Source organism: Bos mutus, chromosome 20 (assembly GCF_027580195.1).
Source record: "Bos mutus isolate GX-2022 chromosome 20, NWIPB_WYAK_1.1, whole genome shotgun sequence".
Classification (NCBI taxonomy): Eukaryota; Metazoa; Chordata; class Mammalia; order Artiodactyla; family Bovidae; genus Bos; species Bos mutus.
In genome coordinates, this window is record NC_091636.1 from 14698494 (window position 1) to 14719054 (window position 20561).

General features: G+C 36.5%; 1 protein-coding gene across 1 annotated transcript in view; it reads right to left on the minus strand.

Moving 5' to 3' along the window:
• Positions 1-2555: 2555 nt before the first annotated feature.
• Positions 2556-20561, minus strand: part of SLC38A9 (solute carrier family 38 member 9) — a 97891-nt gene continuing 79885 nt past the window's right edge. Inside the window, 4 exon segments of the mRNA XM_014477843.2 lie at positions 2556-5580; positions 6769-6858; positions 11332-11480; positions 13464-13577. Of these exon segments, the coding sequence (XP_014333329.2) occupies positions 5415-5580; positions 6769-6858; positions 11332-11480; positions 13464-13577 (519 nt within the window). The 3' untranslated portion in view covers positions 2556-5414.

The window sequence follows — 20561 nt, forward strand, 5'->3', positions numbered from 1 at the left end:
ACCACAGGATACTCCATGCTTAGCAGGGCCCGGCATCCGGTTAGTATGTAAATATAAACCAAGGGACTAATTCTGAACCTGACTGATCCAATATTGTTGATTTTTTGGGGGGGGGAGGAGGGGATGGGGGTTAATGTAACTCCCAAGTAGAAACAAAAAACTTTTAAAAATAGCAATTACTGTTTTTCATTAAAGTGGAATCTGCATCACTAATTCACTGACTAAACATGTGTATAAAGTGTCTGTTGGGAACAAACACAATTGGATTACTTGGACTATCGTGAGAGACCCAAAGGAGGAAAATTTTGCATAGTGTGCTCTTTCTAAACCCTATCCCAATCCTGTACTTTATGGCCTGAGATGAATGAAGAGAAAGGAGAAAATTTTAATCTTTTAAAAAGACATAGCCTTATTTTTATCTTTGCAGAAGAGTTGAGAAATAATGAAAAAAAATTGGGAACAAAAGGAATTTTAACTTAAAGAAAACAGAGCTCTTTATTGCCTTTAATGGCTCTGTAAGATTATACCAGAAACTGGGCTACCCTTATCTGAAGTGCCACATTCACTGTGAAATGCTCTTAGAGGGAGAAGTCATAACAGTTTATTGTTCAAAAAGGATCATTTTAGGTTTCGGTTAACATAAAGAAGCATATAACTTTTTCTAAGATTTAGAACATGAAGGAGGGTGCTATGTGGCCCGTTGTGAGACACACTTATCGGTCACTTGGATGACCTGATGTGACACATGCAGAGTCACTTGAGAAGTTTGACCCAGCAAAAGATGGACTCCTTCTGTCCTGAGGTCAGTGCTAGTAGGCAATAGCATTTCCCGGCAAAATTCAATTAAACAAAATCCCAGAGTTGTTTTTCATCAAAATAATTTTGATTTAATTTCTTCTTTAATATAAAAGGACAACAAATTACATTTCAGAGAATACTGTTTAGGTTATGAAGTTCCCGTCAGAGCTGTTTTGCAATACATGTTTATATAATCAGAAGTCAAGTCGGCAGTCGACTGTGAAACTGGGGCCAGCCAGGCTGCGTTGTGTGCGTTCCACTTTGGACAACAAACTAATGTACCGTTCTATTGTTTAGGTGTCAGTGAGGTTTGGATTTTGTTTTGGACATTTGAGTTGGGATGAGAAAATGAACCAGCAGCAGCAGCAGATTCTAAAATGCAATAGGTCAGTGCTTTGTAAAGAGAACAAGCAACATCAATACTTCCTGCTCTAATCACTGGGCCCAAACATTTGACATTTTGAATACTGAAATTTAAGTTTTTGGGGAGAAAATTTTATAGAATCTTTCTGTTCATATTGCCCAGTGTATTACTGATTATTTCCCCTATTGATCAATTGTACTTTGCTGTCCAAGAGTCACAGAAGTGAACAAGGCAGTGCGAAAAGGCAAAAAGAACAAGAAATAGCGCAGAGAAGCAGTTAAACCTCTTATTTAGAGGCAATTTGCCAAAAGCAATTATGCTTTACAAAATCCCACTTGACAGTGAATGCATCAAAGATCTAAAATCTTGGACAGTTATCCTTGCCGCTTTACCACTCAGCTTCCTTACCTGCCCTCCCTAAGGATCCCAACTGGAAGGGATCTGTTTCTCTTGGTCTGATGGTACCCTGTGTCACAGTTAACTGTAGGCATAGCTCCTTTACTAGACTACAAGTTCCTTTAGGATATCAATGATGTCTTATACATATTTGCCTCCTCCGAAGTACTCAACATTGCAGTGTCGAGGTTCAGGGCAGGCTACCCCAAGATATGGCACAGTGGTACACTGATTATTCTGAAATGAAGTTACTTGAGAAACAGCTGGTAGGAAAAAAAGATATAAAAAACACTCATTTCCTCCTTCTTCATGAAAGCAAGAAGTAAATCTCTCAGGTGAAGGAATCCTCCCTATACCAGGAGGCTAGAAAATATCCTTATCATCAGAGTTAGGGAATTCAAGGCTTAAACAAATACCTAAACAAACTTGTTACTTCCTCATTAGTTTGCTATCCTAGCATACATTAAATCTTCACCAATTTCTTTCTTTGTCTAAAAATGATATATAAAGAGCTTGCTTTGATCATTTGGGGAATCTTATTTCTATGAGAATTCCACATATGTGAATTAAATTATTTTGTTTTTTTCTCCTGTTAATCTGTCTTGGGTCAGTTTAATTATTAGACCAGTCAAAACAACAAAGAAGGATGGGGGGAAATTTCCCCTCCCCTGACAATGTTATTCAATTATGTGTGGAGTAAGTTAAAATGTAGATTAAAAAATTATCCTAATAAACTTCAAGTAGAACCAAAAACTCTTCTGTCTCTCCATTTAGAGTTTGCATTGTATTTGCAAAGTATATTTACGGTAAATAAAGTGAATATTTCCCTCTAAAACAGTCTCTTTTGTGGGTAAGTTTATTCTTTCCTCCACTGCATTCTTTGGGTGTGAAGATGAAACAGGTTTTGGATGCATACCCACACATGTCAGATGTCAAAGCATATTTCTTTGTTTTTTTCTGGCTTAGTATTAGGATACTACATATTCATCCAGAGCCTTTCCAAGGAAGAGCTCTCCAAACACTTAAGTTTTAAAATGTCCTTGATTATGTGTTAACTAAGCTAAATTCAAAGAAACTAAAATAAATCACATCAGAGCAAAAAGTAAAAAATTTTAATTAGAAAATTCAAAGAGATGACAGTAGAAAAAGGTCTAAAATTCATTGTAGAATGATTGGAATGGACCTTATCTCATCATTCTAATGTGTGAGCCAGGACACACAGACTCACACAAAGAATGTTCCAACCAAGCTAATCACCAGGCCAAAGGAGCTGGCTTTGTAAAGAAAAACCTAAGGAGGCAAAGTCACTCAGCATAAATCTAACATAGGGTTTTGGAAGTTCTGAATTAGCAAATCTCTCAAAGAAAACAAAAAGCAAATATCCACATTGGTTTTTAGTTTAATAAATAATATATTCACTTTCATATTCACTTTATTAAATGGGAAAAACATATCAAATCATTTTTTCTATGTGTTAAAACATTCCAGTGTTTTAACTTCACTGAAAAAAGGCAATGCAAGTTTGTCTCTCATGTTTTTAAAGACAAGGGAGGAAACGGGATAAACAGGGATCTCTCAAGGTCTGGTTTTTGATTCCTGTGTCTCCAACTGAACAAAACTCTCAAGTCACAAAGATGCTCAGGCACAGACACACTTTCTCCCATCTTATACTCCTGTTCTGAGAGAGGTTAACACAAAGATCCAGATATTTAATGCAGATTTTTCTAATTCCTTAGAATCTACCAGCAGTTTTTGCTAAAAACAAACAAAAACTTTAGAAAGACCATCTCATTCAATAAACATAACTACGTTGAAGAGACTACTAGTGCATATTAAGGTTTATAGAGATGAAATGACATAACTTCCAAGATTGACTTTAGAAAGTTTCAGTGGAAAAGAAAAACTGGGGGATAGGTGAGCAATGGCAAAGTCTTATAATTACTGTACTAAATGTAGGGGATGAGTATATGAGGAATTTGTCTTTTTTTTTTCCTACTTTCGTGTATGTTGGAGAATTTTCATAAACAGACTTTTTAAAAAAGAGCTTAGGTAATATATGGTGTATTAATGGCTCAGATGGTAAAGACATCTGCCTGCAATGCAGGAGACTCAGGTTCGACACCTGAGTCAGGAAGATCCCTTGGAGAAGGAAATGGCTACCCACTCCAGTATTCTTGCCCAGGAGAATCCCACGAAGATTGGAGCCTGGCAGGCTACAGTCCATGGGGTTGCAAAGAGTCAGACACTACTGAGTACTAATGCTTAGGCAATATAGGTCATCATTGTAGGTACGGGTCTGTGGACTAGATAGAAACCTCTGCTGAAAGAAAGAATAGCTGGTCTTGAATCTGGGGCTCTTTACCAGGTTTAAAAAAACATTTCATCTGTTTTTCTCATAGGAAGGAAATAAATTTATGTATTATTTTGGAATTGGGTATTAACACAATACTGTTTAATGTGACCATAAAATCAGAGAAAACTACCTTTTCCAGCTGAACATAGAAGTTTCATTACATGGAAGACATGGATTTGGATTTTGGTTTAACTTTTAGTTTGAAAGGAAAAGAGAAGTTTTAATTACAAGAATTTAGATTCCCTAATCCTTTTCTCAGATCCAAGTAGCTTTTCTTATGGGGATTTAACCTCTACCCTGTCAGTTACTTCTGTGGTGGCTCAAGTGGTAGATAATCTGCCTGCAGAGCAGGAGATCCAGGTTCAATACCTGGGTCAGGAAGATGCCTTGGAGAAGGGAATGGCAACCCACTCCAGTATTCTTGCCTGGAGAATTCCAAAGACAGAGGAGCCTGGCAGGCTACAGTCCACGGGGTTGCAAAGAGTCAGACATGACTGAGTACCTAACACTTTAACATTGCCAATTACAGAAGTAAGCTGTGGGGGGGTGGTCTCCTTCTGGAGGTCATACTTTAAACAGAAGTAATCCTTTCCTGTGTTGAAGAAATCACTTTCACCCCCTGCAAAGAATATACTTTTAAGGAGGTCTCACTCCTTCTGACTCCTCTCTATTCCCTTAACACCTTATACATCTCTCTCTTCCATGCTTCTTACACTCTTCCTCATTGGTCCAGTCATCAAATTCTATGCAATCTTCAGGGATCCAAAAAAAGCAAAAGAGCCCACTGGATCTTGGAGGGCAACCATACGTGTTCCTATGGAAACTGGGGCTGGGGAACTAGAACTGGATCAGAAACAAAGAGGAGTCAGACTGCAACAAATTCTCCTAGTTCCTTTATTTTGTATAAGTTTCACAACCATGGGGTCTGTATTAACATTGTAGATTTTTTTTTCCTGTTTTAAAAACAGATATTAAGGACTCACATAAGAATTCTACTAACACTGATGTCATGGACACTTTTTAAAAAATGAGGTATTTGGTTTACTGTCCAAAACAGTAAAGGTTTGGGCAAACTGAAGAAATGATCTAGCAAGTAATAAAATGAAACTGAATCACTGAAACAGAAATGGGACCTGGCAATACAGTTGCTGTGACACCCTGAGAACCTTTATTGTAGCCAAAATAAACCTACCCACCTTACGTCTCTAAAAGTAAAACCTAGCATGATTTTTCCTAGAGGCATATGTTTCTACTTGGAAAAGACAGTGAGAATGAAGAGATGAGTGAATATGAGAAAGGTAAAGAGATTAAGACCACTCTTACTGCCCTTTTCCCCACTCTAATAATAATTACTGACTAATGGACCCTTATTTCCTTGTTATCAAATGACCTTAGGAAAATATTTACAGTCAGAGCAAGAACAGCATTTTCAAGTGAATTTATGTGGAACCGTTGTCAAAGTTCAAAATACCATGAAAGATCTTGAGAAGGCAGTTGACTATTTCACATAAAAAACTGAACAATCAGGTTAGCCAGGCCCAAAATAATGATGAAAACGTGAAAGATTAATTTAGGCCACGTGAGACGGTCTTCTTGGTGGAGGGAAATTATATAGATGAGAGATGGATATATGAATACAAAGGCCAGGCCACATGCTGCTCCTGAATACCTGCAGAATAAAAAAGTTTTTAGGTTAATAATCATTCTGCATTTTTCTGATTTACAATTATGGTAAATATAGGTTAATTTAAACCGTCCTCAATTGGATGTTACAATAAAATTATTTTTGATTCATTTGTTGTTGACATAAAGCATCTGAGTTTAAAACTTATTTTACTTGCTAAGTTAATATAAAATACTATTTCCTGTTCATCTTTATAGCATCTGCTTGACAGAGTTTTTTATTCATCTCTCAAGTCTCTGTAGTTCCTCTGTATCTCAGTGATTATGGCTACTTCCTCAGAAACATCTGGAGATAGGCTTCCTATCTTTGATCTTTTATAAACTAATTATAAATTCTGAGTTGTTGAAGGACTGCAAGCATCTGCTTAAGACTGAGAACAGATGAATGTCTTGTTGGTATTCAGCATAATTATCAAAGATAGTAACAAAAATACCTAAACACATGACTGAGGAACCTACACTTACTTCTTTCCTTCCCTATACTTAATTTCCTTATAAACAGCTTAAAGGGAACTTGTAAATCCATTATATTTCACAAGTGTCAGGCTAAAGGTCTCCTCTTTTGTCTTTCGCTACTTTTATAGGAAAGGGTCTTCAAAAAAAGTAACTCAGTCCTGCTTTCTACAAGGTTAAGGAAGAAAAATTGGATCATTATAAATTTCAGTTTTCCATGAGAATCTGAGGTCACAACTTTAATCCCAGTCTACTCAATCTATCACAATATATTCGGAGAATGGATATTAAGCAAAGAGCCATCTGGGATCTAAACTTTCTGACTACAATTGACACTGAAATACGTTCTTGAGTAGAAATGGATTAAGAAAGTTGGGACATAGCCTTGACATATTAGAGACCTTCCAGGTACCCCAAGAAGTTAGATGTTACATATTAAAAATAACTTTATTTTGGATAAAAATAAATACAGTGGAAAATTATGAGAAAAAGAGAAGGGGAAGGTACCTAAGGCTACGGAAAATGGTGCTTCTAGAGTGAGGAATAAGCAAAAGTGGAAGATAAAGAGCCCCTTAACTGACACCAGTGAACTGCACTTGAATGTTAGCAATTTTAAATACTCACTGGAATTTTAAACAATTATATTAAGACAACAACAATAGGAAAAGCATAAAAATAAAGACCAATATGTAAAGGGGCAAAGTTGCCTTACAGGCAGTACCTTATGATTCCTCCTATGTTTGGGTAGAAACAGGCCATGATCACTCCAGCTCCCACAATAAACAGATTAAAAATCAACACGTGGAAAATGCTAAAAGTTGAGAAGAGAGTTTGAAGAAAGAAAAAATATAAAAACAGGCAAATTATAACAATGTGAGAATGAAATTCATTTCTATCATCTCTAAAATGAGAATGTCTTAAACTTGACAATAAAATTACAGCATAAATAGAAGGCAACAGGAGTACTCAATACTGGTGGTGGGACAGTGATATTGGCCCTTTCCTGCAATTATATAACTAGATTAAATTCTGTAGGAGCAAACTGGTCGTGTATATCAGGGTTTACATTCTTTCATCTGTAATTCCATTTGGGTGGAATATCATAAGAAAATTAAAAAACTATTAAAGGTATTTGTAAAAAGAACTGCTGCTTTTGAATTGTAAAAAGAATTGATGCTTTTGAAACTGTAGTGTTGGAGAAGACTCTTAAGAGTCCCTTGGACTGCAAGGAGATCAAACCAGTCAATCCTAAAGGAAATCAGTCCTGAATATTCATTAGAAGGACTGATGCTGAAGCTGACGCACCAACACTTTGGCCGCTTGATGCGAAGAACTGACTCACTGGAAAAGACCCTGATGCTGGAGGCGGGAGGAGAAGGGGACAACGGAGGACGAGACGGTTGGATGGCATCACCAACTTGATGGACATTGAATTTGAGCAAGTTCCAGGAGTTGGTGATGGACAGGGAAGCCTGGCGTGTTGCAGTCCATGGGGTCTCAAAGAGTTGGACACGACTGAGCGACTGAACTGAACTGATTTGTAAAAAGATAGAAGCATCCTAGAAATATGGCAGGGCAGCAATTTACTTGATGGAAACATTTTAAAATGTTAAAAATATATAATCACTGTTACCTAGATGGTAAAAATCTATCTAGGCAACTTGAGGAAAAAGCTAGTTAGATTTTTACTACACAAGAAAATCTTAAAATGTTTGAAAAAAATATCAGAAAGAAATACACTAAAGGGAGTAGTGATTGTGTTACAATTTGGGATTTGGGGTAGTTTTTCTTCATTTCTACACCTGATAAATTTCGTATGTTTTATAGTATTCCTTTGTAAAGTATTATTTTACTTTTATAATTAGAAAAATAAATTTTATCAAGGGAAAGGCAAAATGGGCAGGTTTTTATTTTTCAGATTTAGTCACGTAAAGCTATTCAGTATTTACCATGAGCAGAATATCAGCTAAGTAAATTGAACTAGATGTTAACAATTCAAGGCTTGTGAAATCAATTTTGGGACAGAAATAATCATATGGTAGATGGAATGTGATGCTTGAGAAATAACTCCATTTCCTCCCAAAATGATCCTTAAAAGTCAAAGTTACATATCAAAGCAATATTTTGAGCCCAAGTTATCAGAGGTTAATTAATCCCTGGGAAAGATTACAGAAAGAATTAAAAATGAGGAAAATTATTTATACAAATAAATGGTTAGTCATATATCTTGATGAATTACAAAGATATTCAGGCTTCTAGATCTTACTATTTATCTAAAAACTCCAACCTTAAAATTGCTTCAGAGCTTTGAGACATTGGCTGGGCCTCTGTTATTTCTGTATTGTAAAAGGAAACAATTTTGTGTATTTTTCCAAAGCAGTGGTTCTCAAAGTGTAACCATGAACCTCAGGGAAGTTTCCAATTCCCTTCCAGGAAGCTCTGAGGTAAAAATTATTTTCCAGTCAGACAAAACATGCTTTGCAAAAGCAATGGTGGGTAAACTGCTGCCCCCTTAGATTGGATAGAGGTAGCTGCAACTATCTCTGTATTCTATACTGTATTCTTTACTGCCAAACATTCTCAAAAAAAAGTTTTATTAAAAATTGTCCTTGATAAAGGACTGAAAATTATTAGTTTTTTTAAATCTCATACTTCGGTGTTGTTTTTGTTTGTTTTTGGATGCGCTGGGTCTTCACTGCGACCTGCGGGCTCTTCATTGCAGTGCATGAGCTTTCTCTAGTTGTGGTGCAAAATCTCATACTCTGAACAAACATCTTTTTAATTTTCTGTATGATCAAATAGAAAGTATATAATACAGCACATCTGCTGCATGCTGAAGTACAATGGCTGCCTCGAGGAAAAGCACTTGTGCAACTGAACTGGGGGACAACCGTGCTGTTTTTCCCAAAGACCATTTTTAATTGAAAGACAGACAAACTATGTTTCTTTAGATTTGGGTATGTGACAGACATTTTCTTAAAAATAAATGATATGATCTTATCATTTCAAGAAAAACAACTGGTAGTTTGTGTTGCCAATGATAACATTGAGCTTTCAAGTAAAAATTAGAATTTGGAGAGCTGGTATTTGCTACCATGAGAGCGGGACAGTATTGCAATATCTAAGACTTTTATAATGCAACTGGTGGTGATAATAGCGAAAGTGGGGTCTGATAATATATAATGAAATGGGTCAATATTTGGAAGATCTATAGAACTCAGTAAACCAGTATTTTCCAAATGACTAAACCTAATGTTATAAAATCATACATGGGTAGAAGATCCAAATTGTAAGACAAACCAGTGGCTTTTAATGTAACTGAGTTTCAGATTCAACTAACTTTTAAAAACTACCACCTGTCAAGGTTTGGCACAGTAGCAAAGAAAAATACCCACAGTGATCTGGAAAGGCTATTAAAAGTACTTCCTTCTTGCTCCAACTATGTGTCCATGGGAGGGTGTATCTTCTTCATATATTTAAATAAAAATTACATATTACAACAGAATGAATGTAGAAAATAGGATAATTCAATGATATACTAGCAAATCAGACATTAAAGAGTTTTGAAATGTAAAAAAATTTTTTGGAAATTGTTCGTTTTCAAAAATATCATTTATATGTAAACAAGTAATGGCTTTATTATTGCTTTTTAAGTAAATTAATAAACATTTTAAAAGTTTGGTTCTAATTTTTCGTGTTAAATATTGATGGATATAACTCACATAAACTAAAGTTCCTGGGGGTCCTCAAATAAACCTTAAGAGTGTAAAGGGGTCCTGAGATCAAAAAGTATGCTCCAAAGTATGCAGTGTGCAGAGTACTTGCAACTGTAGGATAAATGATAATGTGTTCCTGATGGTAGGGGAAGAAATGTAATCTGAATGAAAGAGGGAAATTCCAGACTTCTTCCAAGAAGAGAAAACATTCTAACAGCCAACATTATGCAAAATAACAGCAGAAAACAGGAATAATGCATTTACCTAGAATTTTTTTTTCATCTATGACTTAAAATGTATTTATTAGTAAATATGGCAGGGCATATAAACACAATAGGATTCTTACATTTACTGAAATCCAATGTGAGAACTGTAGTTGCTGCTGTTGTCAAGGCCAGAGGCTTGGTAACTCTTGACGTTGGCTTTTAAAAGTTTTTTGTTTTTAAAACTACATACTTATAATCAATTATTTGTTAAATGAGGGGAAAGACTGCATTACTTTACTTCAAATAAACTGGTTAAGACCACTCGTTTAGTTGGTTACAGCAAGTGTAACTTTTTTCAAATTTTATCCAAAAGCTTTCTTCATTTAAGATAATTTATTCCCAATAAAATAGTTTAGGACTAGGTACTTTTTACTGCTGCTTCTGCTGCTAAGTCGCTTCAGTCGTGTCTGACTCTGTGCGACCCCACAGACGGCAGCCCACCAGGCTCCCCCGTCCCTGGGATTCTCCAGGCAAGAACACTGGAGTGGGTTGCCATTTCCTCCTCCAGTGCATGAAAGTGAAAAGTGAAAATGAAGTCGCTCAGTCGTGTCTGACTCTTAGCGACCCCATGGACTGCAGCCCACCAGGCTCCTCTGTCCATGGGATTTTCCAGGCAAAAGTACTGGAGTGGGGTGCCATTGCCTTCTCCAAGGTACTTTTTACTAGAATAATCTATAATAAAACTTAATGTAAGAGAAGGCATTAACCAGGGGCCCACAAGGAAGTTTCAGTAAATAGAAACTTCTCTTGGATAAGGGTGACTAGCTTTGAACAGATTTTTCAAGAGGACTCAAACTCTTTCATCGCCAATAAGAGATTAAAAATTATAGCAATCGTTACAGAAGCAAATAATAATTTAAACTTGCTATGTATCTCACGTTCAATCCTAAACCATTATTGTTTATGTAAAACTGCATGACTGGTAATAAATATACAAGTAAATACCAATAACTAAATGAGTTGCTTCTCATTAGCCATACATTACTAACACAGGTACTACTACATACTACTAACTTCTTGGCAAAGAGTAGATTAATAGCAACTAAATCACAAGATAAATATAGCTGATATCAGAGCTAACATAACTACATGGGCAGGAATTAACTTTAAATCATTCTGGACAAGGGAGCGGCTTCTATTTTTAAAGCACTTCTGGGAAAAGAACACCAAAGGTCTATCCTTAGTAATCGTTTTCATTAGGCAAAGTTTCATAGCAAAAGGATCAGTCACATTTTAAACTGACCTGTTTGCACAGTCATTTGTTGCTTGGCACATCTTGCTGGTCAAGAGAAGAGCCCTTACCTAGGATAAACGTCACCGAAGACATGACCCAGTAGCTGGACGCGAGCCAAGTAGCCTAGAAGTGGATACACAGTCATCATCTGGAACAGCAGGAATATTCTTGCAATGAAGGACAGGATGTCACTGCTAGGGAAGTTGTCTAAAAAGTTCTAATCCAAGAAAGACAATAAAGTAATGTCACAAGTCAAATTCAATATATACAAATTTATAAAATGGAGTTTTTTGCTTATTTTGAACACAGGTGCCACTCAAATTGCATGGTTTTGTGGGCTGGCGCCCGTTCACAAACTATTTGCTAACTATTACTCTTCAATAGCTAAGTACAGAAATTAAAAGTAAGTATTTAGAAACTTAAAGAAATTCGACATTGGCATATTTTTGTTTTACAAAAGTATCAATCTGCAATTCATTTGACATTGAAACAACAACAAATAAGACCTTATTTACCACTGATAGTTTGAGAACTACTGCTCTGTTAGTATATGAGGTTTAAGTATAAATTTGTTTCAATAAATTTAAATAGCTAATTCAATGCTATTTCATTCTCAATAATTCTCTTATTTTTTCTCCTCTGATGCACTGTAGCATTTTTAAAGATTATAGAATAAAGTGAGAGTATATCTATTACTATCACTATTATCTATAGTCTATCAATAAATAGAAAAGAAATTTTTTCTACTTCCTTTCATGATTCTGTTCTCCATTTTCATTTGGCATCTAAGAAAAAGAAAGCCAATCACTCAGATTTTTTTTCCCTTTCAAATACAAATACCACAGATATTCTTATTCCCAAGGGAGTGGGCTTTATATGAGATTTTTCATATCAGGGGAATTTTCAGCAAACATTTGGCTGCCAAAGAACTTTTGGAATCAAGGAAATCAAGAGAACATTTCAAACTATCAAAAGAGCAATAAGTCAAATCTATTTATCTTGAAGAGATGAGAACATTATTACCACTATTATGCTGAAATAACTTTATAATTCATAGGTAATAAATCATATTTTGTACTCCACCACACTCTTAGAGGAATTTCTTCTGACTAGAATGAAAATCACCTGTGAATGCTACTTTCTCTGAGAACTTCTTCAGTTACATAAAACTAGAGATTATGCTATTCCCAGGTTTATGATGGGTCAAATCAAATAATATTATTTATGGCAGCCTTTTAGTAAAAGAATGTTTCTTTTATTCTTTCTGTCTCTTCCTCTCTCTTTTTAATTTTATTTTATTTTTAAACTTTACATAATTGTATTAGTTTTGCCAAATATCAAAATGAATCCGCCACAGGTATACATGTGTTCCCCATCCTGAACCCTCCTCCCTCCCCACACCATCCCTCTGGGTCGTCCCAGTGCACCAGCCCCAAACATCCAGTATTGTGCATCGAACCTGGACTGGCAACTCGTTTCATACATGGTATTTTACATGTTTCAATGCCATTCTCCCAAATCTCCCCACCCTCTCCCTCTCCCACAGAGTCCATAAGACTGTTCTATACATCAGTGTCTCTTTTGCTGTCTTGTACACAGGGTTATTGGTACCATCTTTCTAAATTCCATATATATGCGTTAGTATACTGTATTGCTGTTTTTCTTTCTGGCTTACTTCACTCTGTATAATAGGCTAGAAATAGTTTTTCTTTGCTTTTATGCTTGCCACCTAGTACCAAAATGAGTGTCAAATCTATTATCAGGGACTGATGAATTAAGAAACCAGTTTATTCAGGACATTTCCAGATCTGGACTTTAGAAAATCAGGGAACTGAATATAGTCTCTGTGAGGGTTTATAAATTCAAGACTGCTACTAGCATAATTATCCACACACACAGAAAAATAAGAAGCAAATAACAGGAATCATTTATTTGAGTACCACAGGTACCAGCAGACAGAAGGTTTTCTGAGAGACCTTCTAAAATCTATGGAGTATCTATTATGATATTTAATGGAAGAGGAAACTGAAGCTCACAAAGAACGGGGAAGGTGCCTGAATTCCCACATGTATGGTAAATAGAAGAGACTGGATTCAAACCCAGGCCTGTCTGGTAGTATACATTGCTACTCTATCACACTGCTTGCTTTGCAGATATGAAGGTGTAAACAATCACACAGAGAGGGTACACAGTGCCTTACCTGCTCTATACAATCTTTGGATAATGGTGGTGAAGGAAATGAAGCAAAAACCAGGACTCCAATATAGAGATAAGTTAATGTCACCAGCATATAAGCAATGGACAAGTCCCTCACCTGTAAAGAGAATAAAATTCCCACAATGATGAATAAATTTTTAGTATGTCTGAATAGGCTAAATAATAAGTGAAAGTGAAGTGGCTCAGTTGTGTCCGACTCTGCGACCCCATGGACCGTAGCCCACCAGTCTCCTCTGTCCATGGGATTTTCCAGGCAAGAATACTAGAGTGGGTTGCCATTTCCTTCTCCAAAATAATAAGACTGACAAATAAATATAATATTTATTTTTGCTCTCTCTGTGTAAATATATATCTCCTAGGTATCCAGGTTGCTCAGAGACATTTGTTAAAACAAAATTCACAGACTTTACAACTAGTCTGACAACTTTTTAAAAACTATCTGGAGTATGTAGACTAAGTTACCTGTTGGCAGGCTTAGAAAGTTAACATAAATGGTGGTTATCATGAGTGAAATTTGGACTTAATTTTGAAATGCAATTTATTTACCAAATTTTAAAATATTTAACTAAAATATAAAGCTAAGGGACAACAAGAAATCAAGAATAGGCTGCTTTCTGTATGACCTATGGAATTAAAAAAAATTTTTTTTTCTTTTTAGTGAATTAACTTTGTAGATCATCAAAGCATGCCTAGACCAAAAGAGACTGGTATATATTAAAATATATTTTATAAAGTACAAAAGCTAGTTAAAAAGCAGACAGTAAGCAGGCATTAAGGACAAGCTTAATAAACCTAAACAGTAAACAAAAGGAAATCAAAAGGCAGCTGTTCAAACAGCTGCACAGTGTTATGATTGGAGCCAGTAAACAAATGCAGAACATTAAATAAAGTGGACTGCTTTCTTCCACTGCTGTTCCCACCCTCCCAACCATCCCCATGCAAAGTAAAAAGCTCCAAGATATTTAATGGAGCCAGCTGTCAGATCCAAACAGAACAGATCCCACAGCTCATAAATCTGGTCTCCATCACCACAAAAGTTATGGCCAAACAATTCAGCACAACTAAATTATGGCAATAAGCTTATTCATTTTTCATTTTAAACACAAATTACTTTGAAAGCTAAGAAAACAGATAAGAAAAAAATTATATACAATTTTGCTCTAGTTTGATACCACAGTAAGAAAACTGGACATGTGGTATTAGGAAACGTTTCTGATTTGGGGGAAACGTTTCTCCTTAAATGGGCTACAGCAATAGTAGAGAGTTCTAAACTTAAATGTTGATAAATTCACTTCAAAAGCAAGTAAACAAACAAACTATGAGAAACCCAAAAGTCAAGTCTAAGTTGACAATCAGCTTGAAAACAAAACAGGGATTTCAATCCCTAAATTAGATGGTAGAGGCTTCCCTGGTGGCTCAGATGCTAAAGAATCTGCCTGCAACACGGGAGATTTGGTTTCGATCCCTGGGTTGGGAAGATCCCCTAGAGAAAGAATGGCTACCTAGTCCAGTATTCTTGCCTGGAAAATCCCACAGACAGAGGAGCCTGGCAGGCTACAGTCCATGGGGTTGCAAAGAGTCAGACACGACTGGGGCGACTAGCACTTTCACTAACACTTTCATTAGGCTATGGAACTACTGGAACCTGGATTATGGAGACTGCTTCCAGCGTTTTAAGAGTTTCTAACTGTGTAGGGGTAAACAAGGGGAAGACGAAAAAACCTCCAGAGAAGTTTCAACGTCTCTTCTCTAGTTCTTGAAGCTCTAGGGCCCATCCCAGGCTAGACTTCAGTCACCCTTTGAGTTGCCCGGTGGTCTTGTGAGGTGTGAACAGAAATGGACCAGGCAACCCCCATATTCATAACAATGGGTAGGTGTCTCACAGAGTGATGTTTGAAAGTCATTCCACCCTCAGCTTACTCAGTATTACTCAAGAAGAAAGTTTTGCAAAACACAAAATCTTGGAAGGCCAAAATGGTTGTGTCAGAGAGCTATGTATCCATATAAAGAGGGACAGCTACCATTTCATGGATAGTCTTTAGTCTGTATACCACCTGATCAGCATATTATTTTGGGCAGGCTTTCTGCAAAGATGTATAGCTTAGGAAACTGGGGAAAATCGGCAAAGATGCAAGGGCTTCCTGATGAGAGAGTTTCCCCCTTCTGCTTCCCTGTTCTTATAGCACTGCATACACATCTGAAATATGGCATCTACTACCCTATATTGTAATCATCATTAATTTTTATTATAAAGGAATCTATATTTATGATATGAGGATATCAACTGGAAAGAAAATATTCTTGCACACTCCAAAGTAGTCAAGGTTAATAGTTCTTCTATTATGTTGGTCTTCTAATTTTTCTATATCCAAGTTGGTCCCTACTACTAGACTATGACATCCCTGAGACAAGGACTGTGTCTTCACCTTTATATCCCCAATGTGTGCATGCGTGCAAAGCCGCTTCAGTTGTGTCTGACTCTGTGTGATCCTATGGACTGCAGCCTGCCAGGCTCCTCTGTCCGTGGGATTCTCCAGGCAAGAATACTGGAATGGATTCCCATGCCTTCTTCCAGGGGCTCTTTCTGACCCAGGGATCGAATCTGCATTTCTTACATCTCTTGCACTGGCAGGTAAGTTCTTTACCACTAGTGCCACCTGGGAAGCCTTATATCCCAATACCCAGGACAATACCTGGCACACAGCAGGAACTCAGTAAATACAGATAAAAATAATCATGTTGTCTACAATTATTAAGTGCTTCTAGGTACTAGGCTCTGTACAAAGCAGAGTACATACATTATCTCATTTAAAGTAGGTATAATCCTTTTCTTCATTTTATAGATAAATAAATTAGTGCAGAGAGGTTACAACACTTGTTCATGGTTACACAGTCAGTAGTTGGTGAAGTCAATATTCAAACCAAAGACTTTTCGGCTCCAAACTACATGCCCTTAGCTACTACAATGGAGAGTTAACCAGTTGAATAATACCTTTGTGTCACAGTTAATAAACAATAGGAAAGAAAACAGTGAAAGAGAGGTACCAAATAACGAGTAACAAAAGATAACAATAAAGTACACATACAGATGCAAGAGAAATAACAATGATTAGAAAAGATCTATTTCTCAGTGATTTAAATGTACATTCAGTAGAACTATGTCAAGAGTTGTAAAATAACTGTTTTCATCTGAAAATACTCTAATGAAAGAAATGATGTTTTAATATAAAAGCAGCTGAGGTTGAGCACGATCCTGGGAAACATGCCACCTATGAATAGCATGCACACATGTGTGCTTTGAACCCAAGCCATCACTATTCTAGGCCTGGAGATATGGCCTCTTAGAAGCCTCTTTAATGGAAAACGGCAGAAAAAAACCCATCTTTTAGAAAATGAGGCTCAAAGTAAAAAATATTTTTAAAAATCAGCACAAATGACCATAAGAACTGGTAAATGTGTCAAGAACCCTGTACATTAATAAAGTAACTTACTCTGCCTCACAAATAAGCAGCAGCTGGCAGGGCTGGCAGTACAGAAGTAATGACAGGAAGGATGCCAAGTGGGGCACAAGTGGGCCTGGGAGCACACTCTGTTTCTCAAAAATGGTTTATAATCTTTCTGTTCCACATACTTTTCATAGTGACTATCCAGCGGAGCATTTACTGAAAAAGAGACAGGCCTACCCCAAACATTTACATAAAAAGTACTGCAGACATACATATAGTTGAGTAAACTACCCAAGATTCATAAGAAGAGAAAAGTAAATAACAAGATATGAGCACCTTGAATAGTTTTAAAAGAAGTAAGCAGGGAATAAAACTAAATAAAGATAGGCAAAACAAAACAAGCATGGTATAGCTTCTGATTCAAACATGATGAGGAAATAGGAAGAGGGTGGTCCACAGATCCAGGATGGTTATAGAGCAAATATATTCTGATGATGAGGAATGAGTTGGATGATCTTCAACTCTACAACTTTCTTTGGGGTAAGGTATGTCTTACTAAAGAACAGAAACTATATCTCATTTAGTTACATAGGTAAAAATATGTTTAGTGAAAAGAAAACCTCATGAAATTATGTCAAATTTGGAAAACCTGGAAAATTTGAGCACTACCCCTGTTTAGGAGCCTCACTATTCTTTACAAATGTCTTCAGATCCAAGTACAACTATAGTTTATATAGATGAGAATGAGGCTTTTTCTATTCTTATGTTTTCTTTTCTATTTTCAAAGTTTTTTTCTTTTTTTTTTTACTGATCTCTGAATGACTAACCCAAAATCAACATTAAAAATTCCAAGTTCCTGACAAGCTTCACATTTTCTGACTTAAATCTCAAGAAAACATTATATCATGGTATTAACAAAACTTCAGTGACTCAAATTACTTACTGAAACCTCCTTGAATAAATCAAATGACAAAGTTTTCTCAGAATATAGTATGTATTTAGCTTAATTTATACAACGAAAAATGAAAAGTGTTAGTCACTCAGCTGTGTCCGACTCTTTGTGACCCCACAGACTGTAGCTCGCCAGACTCCTCTGTCCATGGAATTCTCCAGGTAAGAATACTAGAGTGGATAGCCATTCCCTTCCCCAGGGGATCTTCTAACCCAGGGATTGAACCTGCATCTCCTGCACTGCAGGCAGATTCTTTACTGCTGAGTCACTGGGGAAGCATTTTATACACTGGTTTCAACCGATTAAGACAGTAAGAAGACATCATCCATTTAAACTTTTACTTCTAAGCCTTTAAAAAACTATTTTCCACAAGTGACTAAAGTTGAGCCAAATTTTATTACCTGAACCTCACACACTAGTTCTACAAAATGCTAGTCCCCCAACTCAGTAGAAACAAGAACTCATTTATGGTTGTTTACATATGGAATATAGATTGCAAGGTCCATTGAGTGATATAGTATGAAAGGCAGGACTCTTCCTATGTACTTTGGGGACCATAAGACAGAAATATTTATCTCTCTATTCAGTCTGCTTCTCGCACTGAGGAATGCATACCTTCAGATAAGCTGATGTGAATTTCAAGAAAAGCTATTCCTCTTAAAAATTTTCAGGACCAAAACTAGGTATAGACAGTCTTCTCTTTCTATGGTAGTATGAGATTGTGTCATGGGGGTTACCTGGTGGCTCAGAAGCTAAGGAATCTGCCTGCAATGCAGGAGACCTGGTTTTGGTCCCTGGCTCGGGAAGATCCCCTGGAAAAGGGAATGGCAAACCACTCTAGTATTCTTGCCTGGAGAATCCCTGTGGACAGAGGAGACTGGTGGGCTGCAATTCCTGGGGTCGCAAAGAGTTGGACACGACTAAGCGACATGAGACTGTGAAAGTGCCCCAACACCTCTTTGAGGAAGATGCCTTTGCAGCTGCAGCACTGTTGGGGTCGGCTGGCTCCTCCCTCATGCTGTTCACTCACTGGGAACAGGTGAGTCAGGAAGGTGCGTTGCAGCCAAGGCTTGCAAATACTGGGGAGATACCTCACCAGGAAGAATTACAGGAAAACACCTCACCGAGGAAGAATTACTCCAACCAGCCACAACATAAAATCTCTGGAGAAGGGGTGTGCGGACTAGATCAGAGGCACAAAGGAAAATAATCTAAAAGTGAAAGGACCAGTTCAGATGCCAATCAAGACTCTGGGAGTCACTAGAAAAAAAACTTCTTGAGGTGAAGGTTTCTAAGGTGCTAAGATTTTCTGAAGTTGATTCCAGATGAGGATCCATAAGTGATTCATTGACTTGTACAGTCCTTCCTGCATTGGCAGGTGGATTCTTTACCAAGGTACCACCTGGGAAGCCCCCAGTTACTACTTTATGCAAGTTGAAATCCTGTGGTAACCTAAATTTGAACCATGTTGTTAGGGGGAGCTGATAAAATCTAACTAAGCCACAAGCAACTGAAATTCATGCATATGGGAACTGTACAAAGTGAAGTCTGCCTGTAACTTAACTCATTGTTTTAAGACTGTTTTCTAGTAAGACAAACTAATTATGAGTACAATAAAAATATACATGAGTGTTTAGGATAAGATATGAGATTCCACTAAAATTGTTTTCTTCACCCCCAGATTCTCAGGTATACAAGGTGTTCTCTCTCATTAAGGGGACTTTGGTGGTGAAGTTTGAGAAACACAGCCTTATGGATAGAATGACCCAAAACATGAGAATCCAACTTCACAAAATTGGTTTCTGTGGTACTTGGTTTAAATTAGCATTAGAGATCAGTTGAGTAGGATAGAAAGGTATCCTGGCTGAAACCAAAGTATACACTGTTAACTACATACACTATTCCTGTGATGATACAAAAGATATCTTCCACGTATCTCGAAACTTCCTAAAATTTGTGATTGGCAGCTTAGTTCAAGTGGCAAGTAGTCAGGAAATTTGTGAAGAAGGTGAGACAGATTTAAAAGTAAAAGCCATAAAGTATATTCTCAATTTTTCCTTTACACTCCAAAGTTCCAAATGTTCATTTAGGATAGTAAGATTTTCTTCCTATTCCCTCCAAAGATTTAAAACTGTTTATGACAGAAGTACAATAATATTAAACATTTCTAAAATAAAAACTGAATCTAAAGTGTGAGGGTAATAGAAAAAGAAAAAAACTGCAAAAATACATTTGCCTAGGAAAAGTTATAGAAAATGGTAAGAGACCTTAATTCTTAAGTTTTCCAAAAGTCAAAGTAAAAATAGAAACAAGAATAGTTATATGACCCTTATTATCAAATAATGAGTTCATTAAGGAAATGTTTTCCTAGCCTTGAACAGAGAAAATTTTCTGTCTACTGTCTTTACATAAAGGATGCTGAGCAATTTAACAAAGAATATCTCAATTACAGTTCTTATAAAACAATGAAGCAACATTAAACACATGGCTTTCTTGTATTACTATGAACCCTTGATAAAAGCTGCTTTTAATATTAAAATCTAGTACAGTGATGAGAGAAGAGAGAAAGAAAGAACTGATGTGGTTGAGTTATTTATTGTTCAGAGAGTCTAACTTGTCAATATCATACAAAGAAATCTTGGAGAAGACTTAATATGTTCACATTGCAAGACAAATTTAAAGG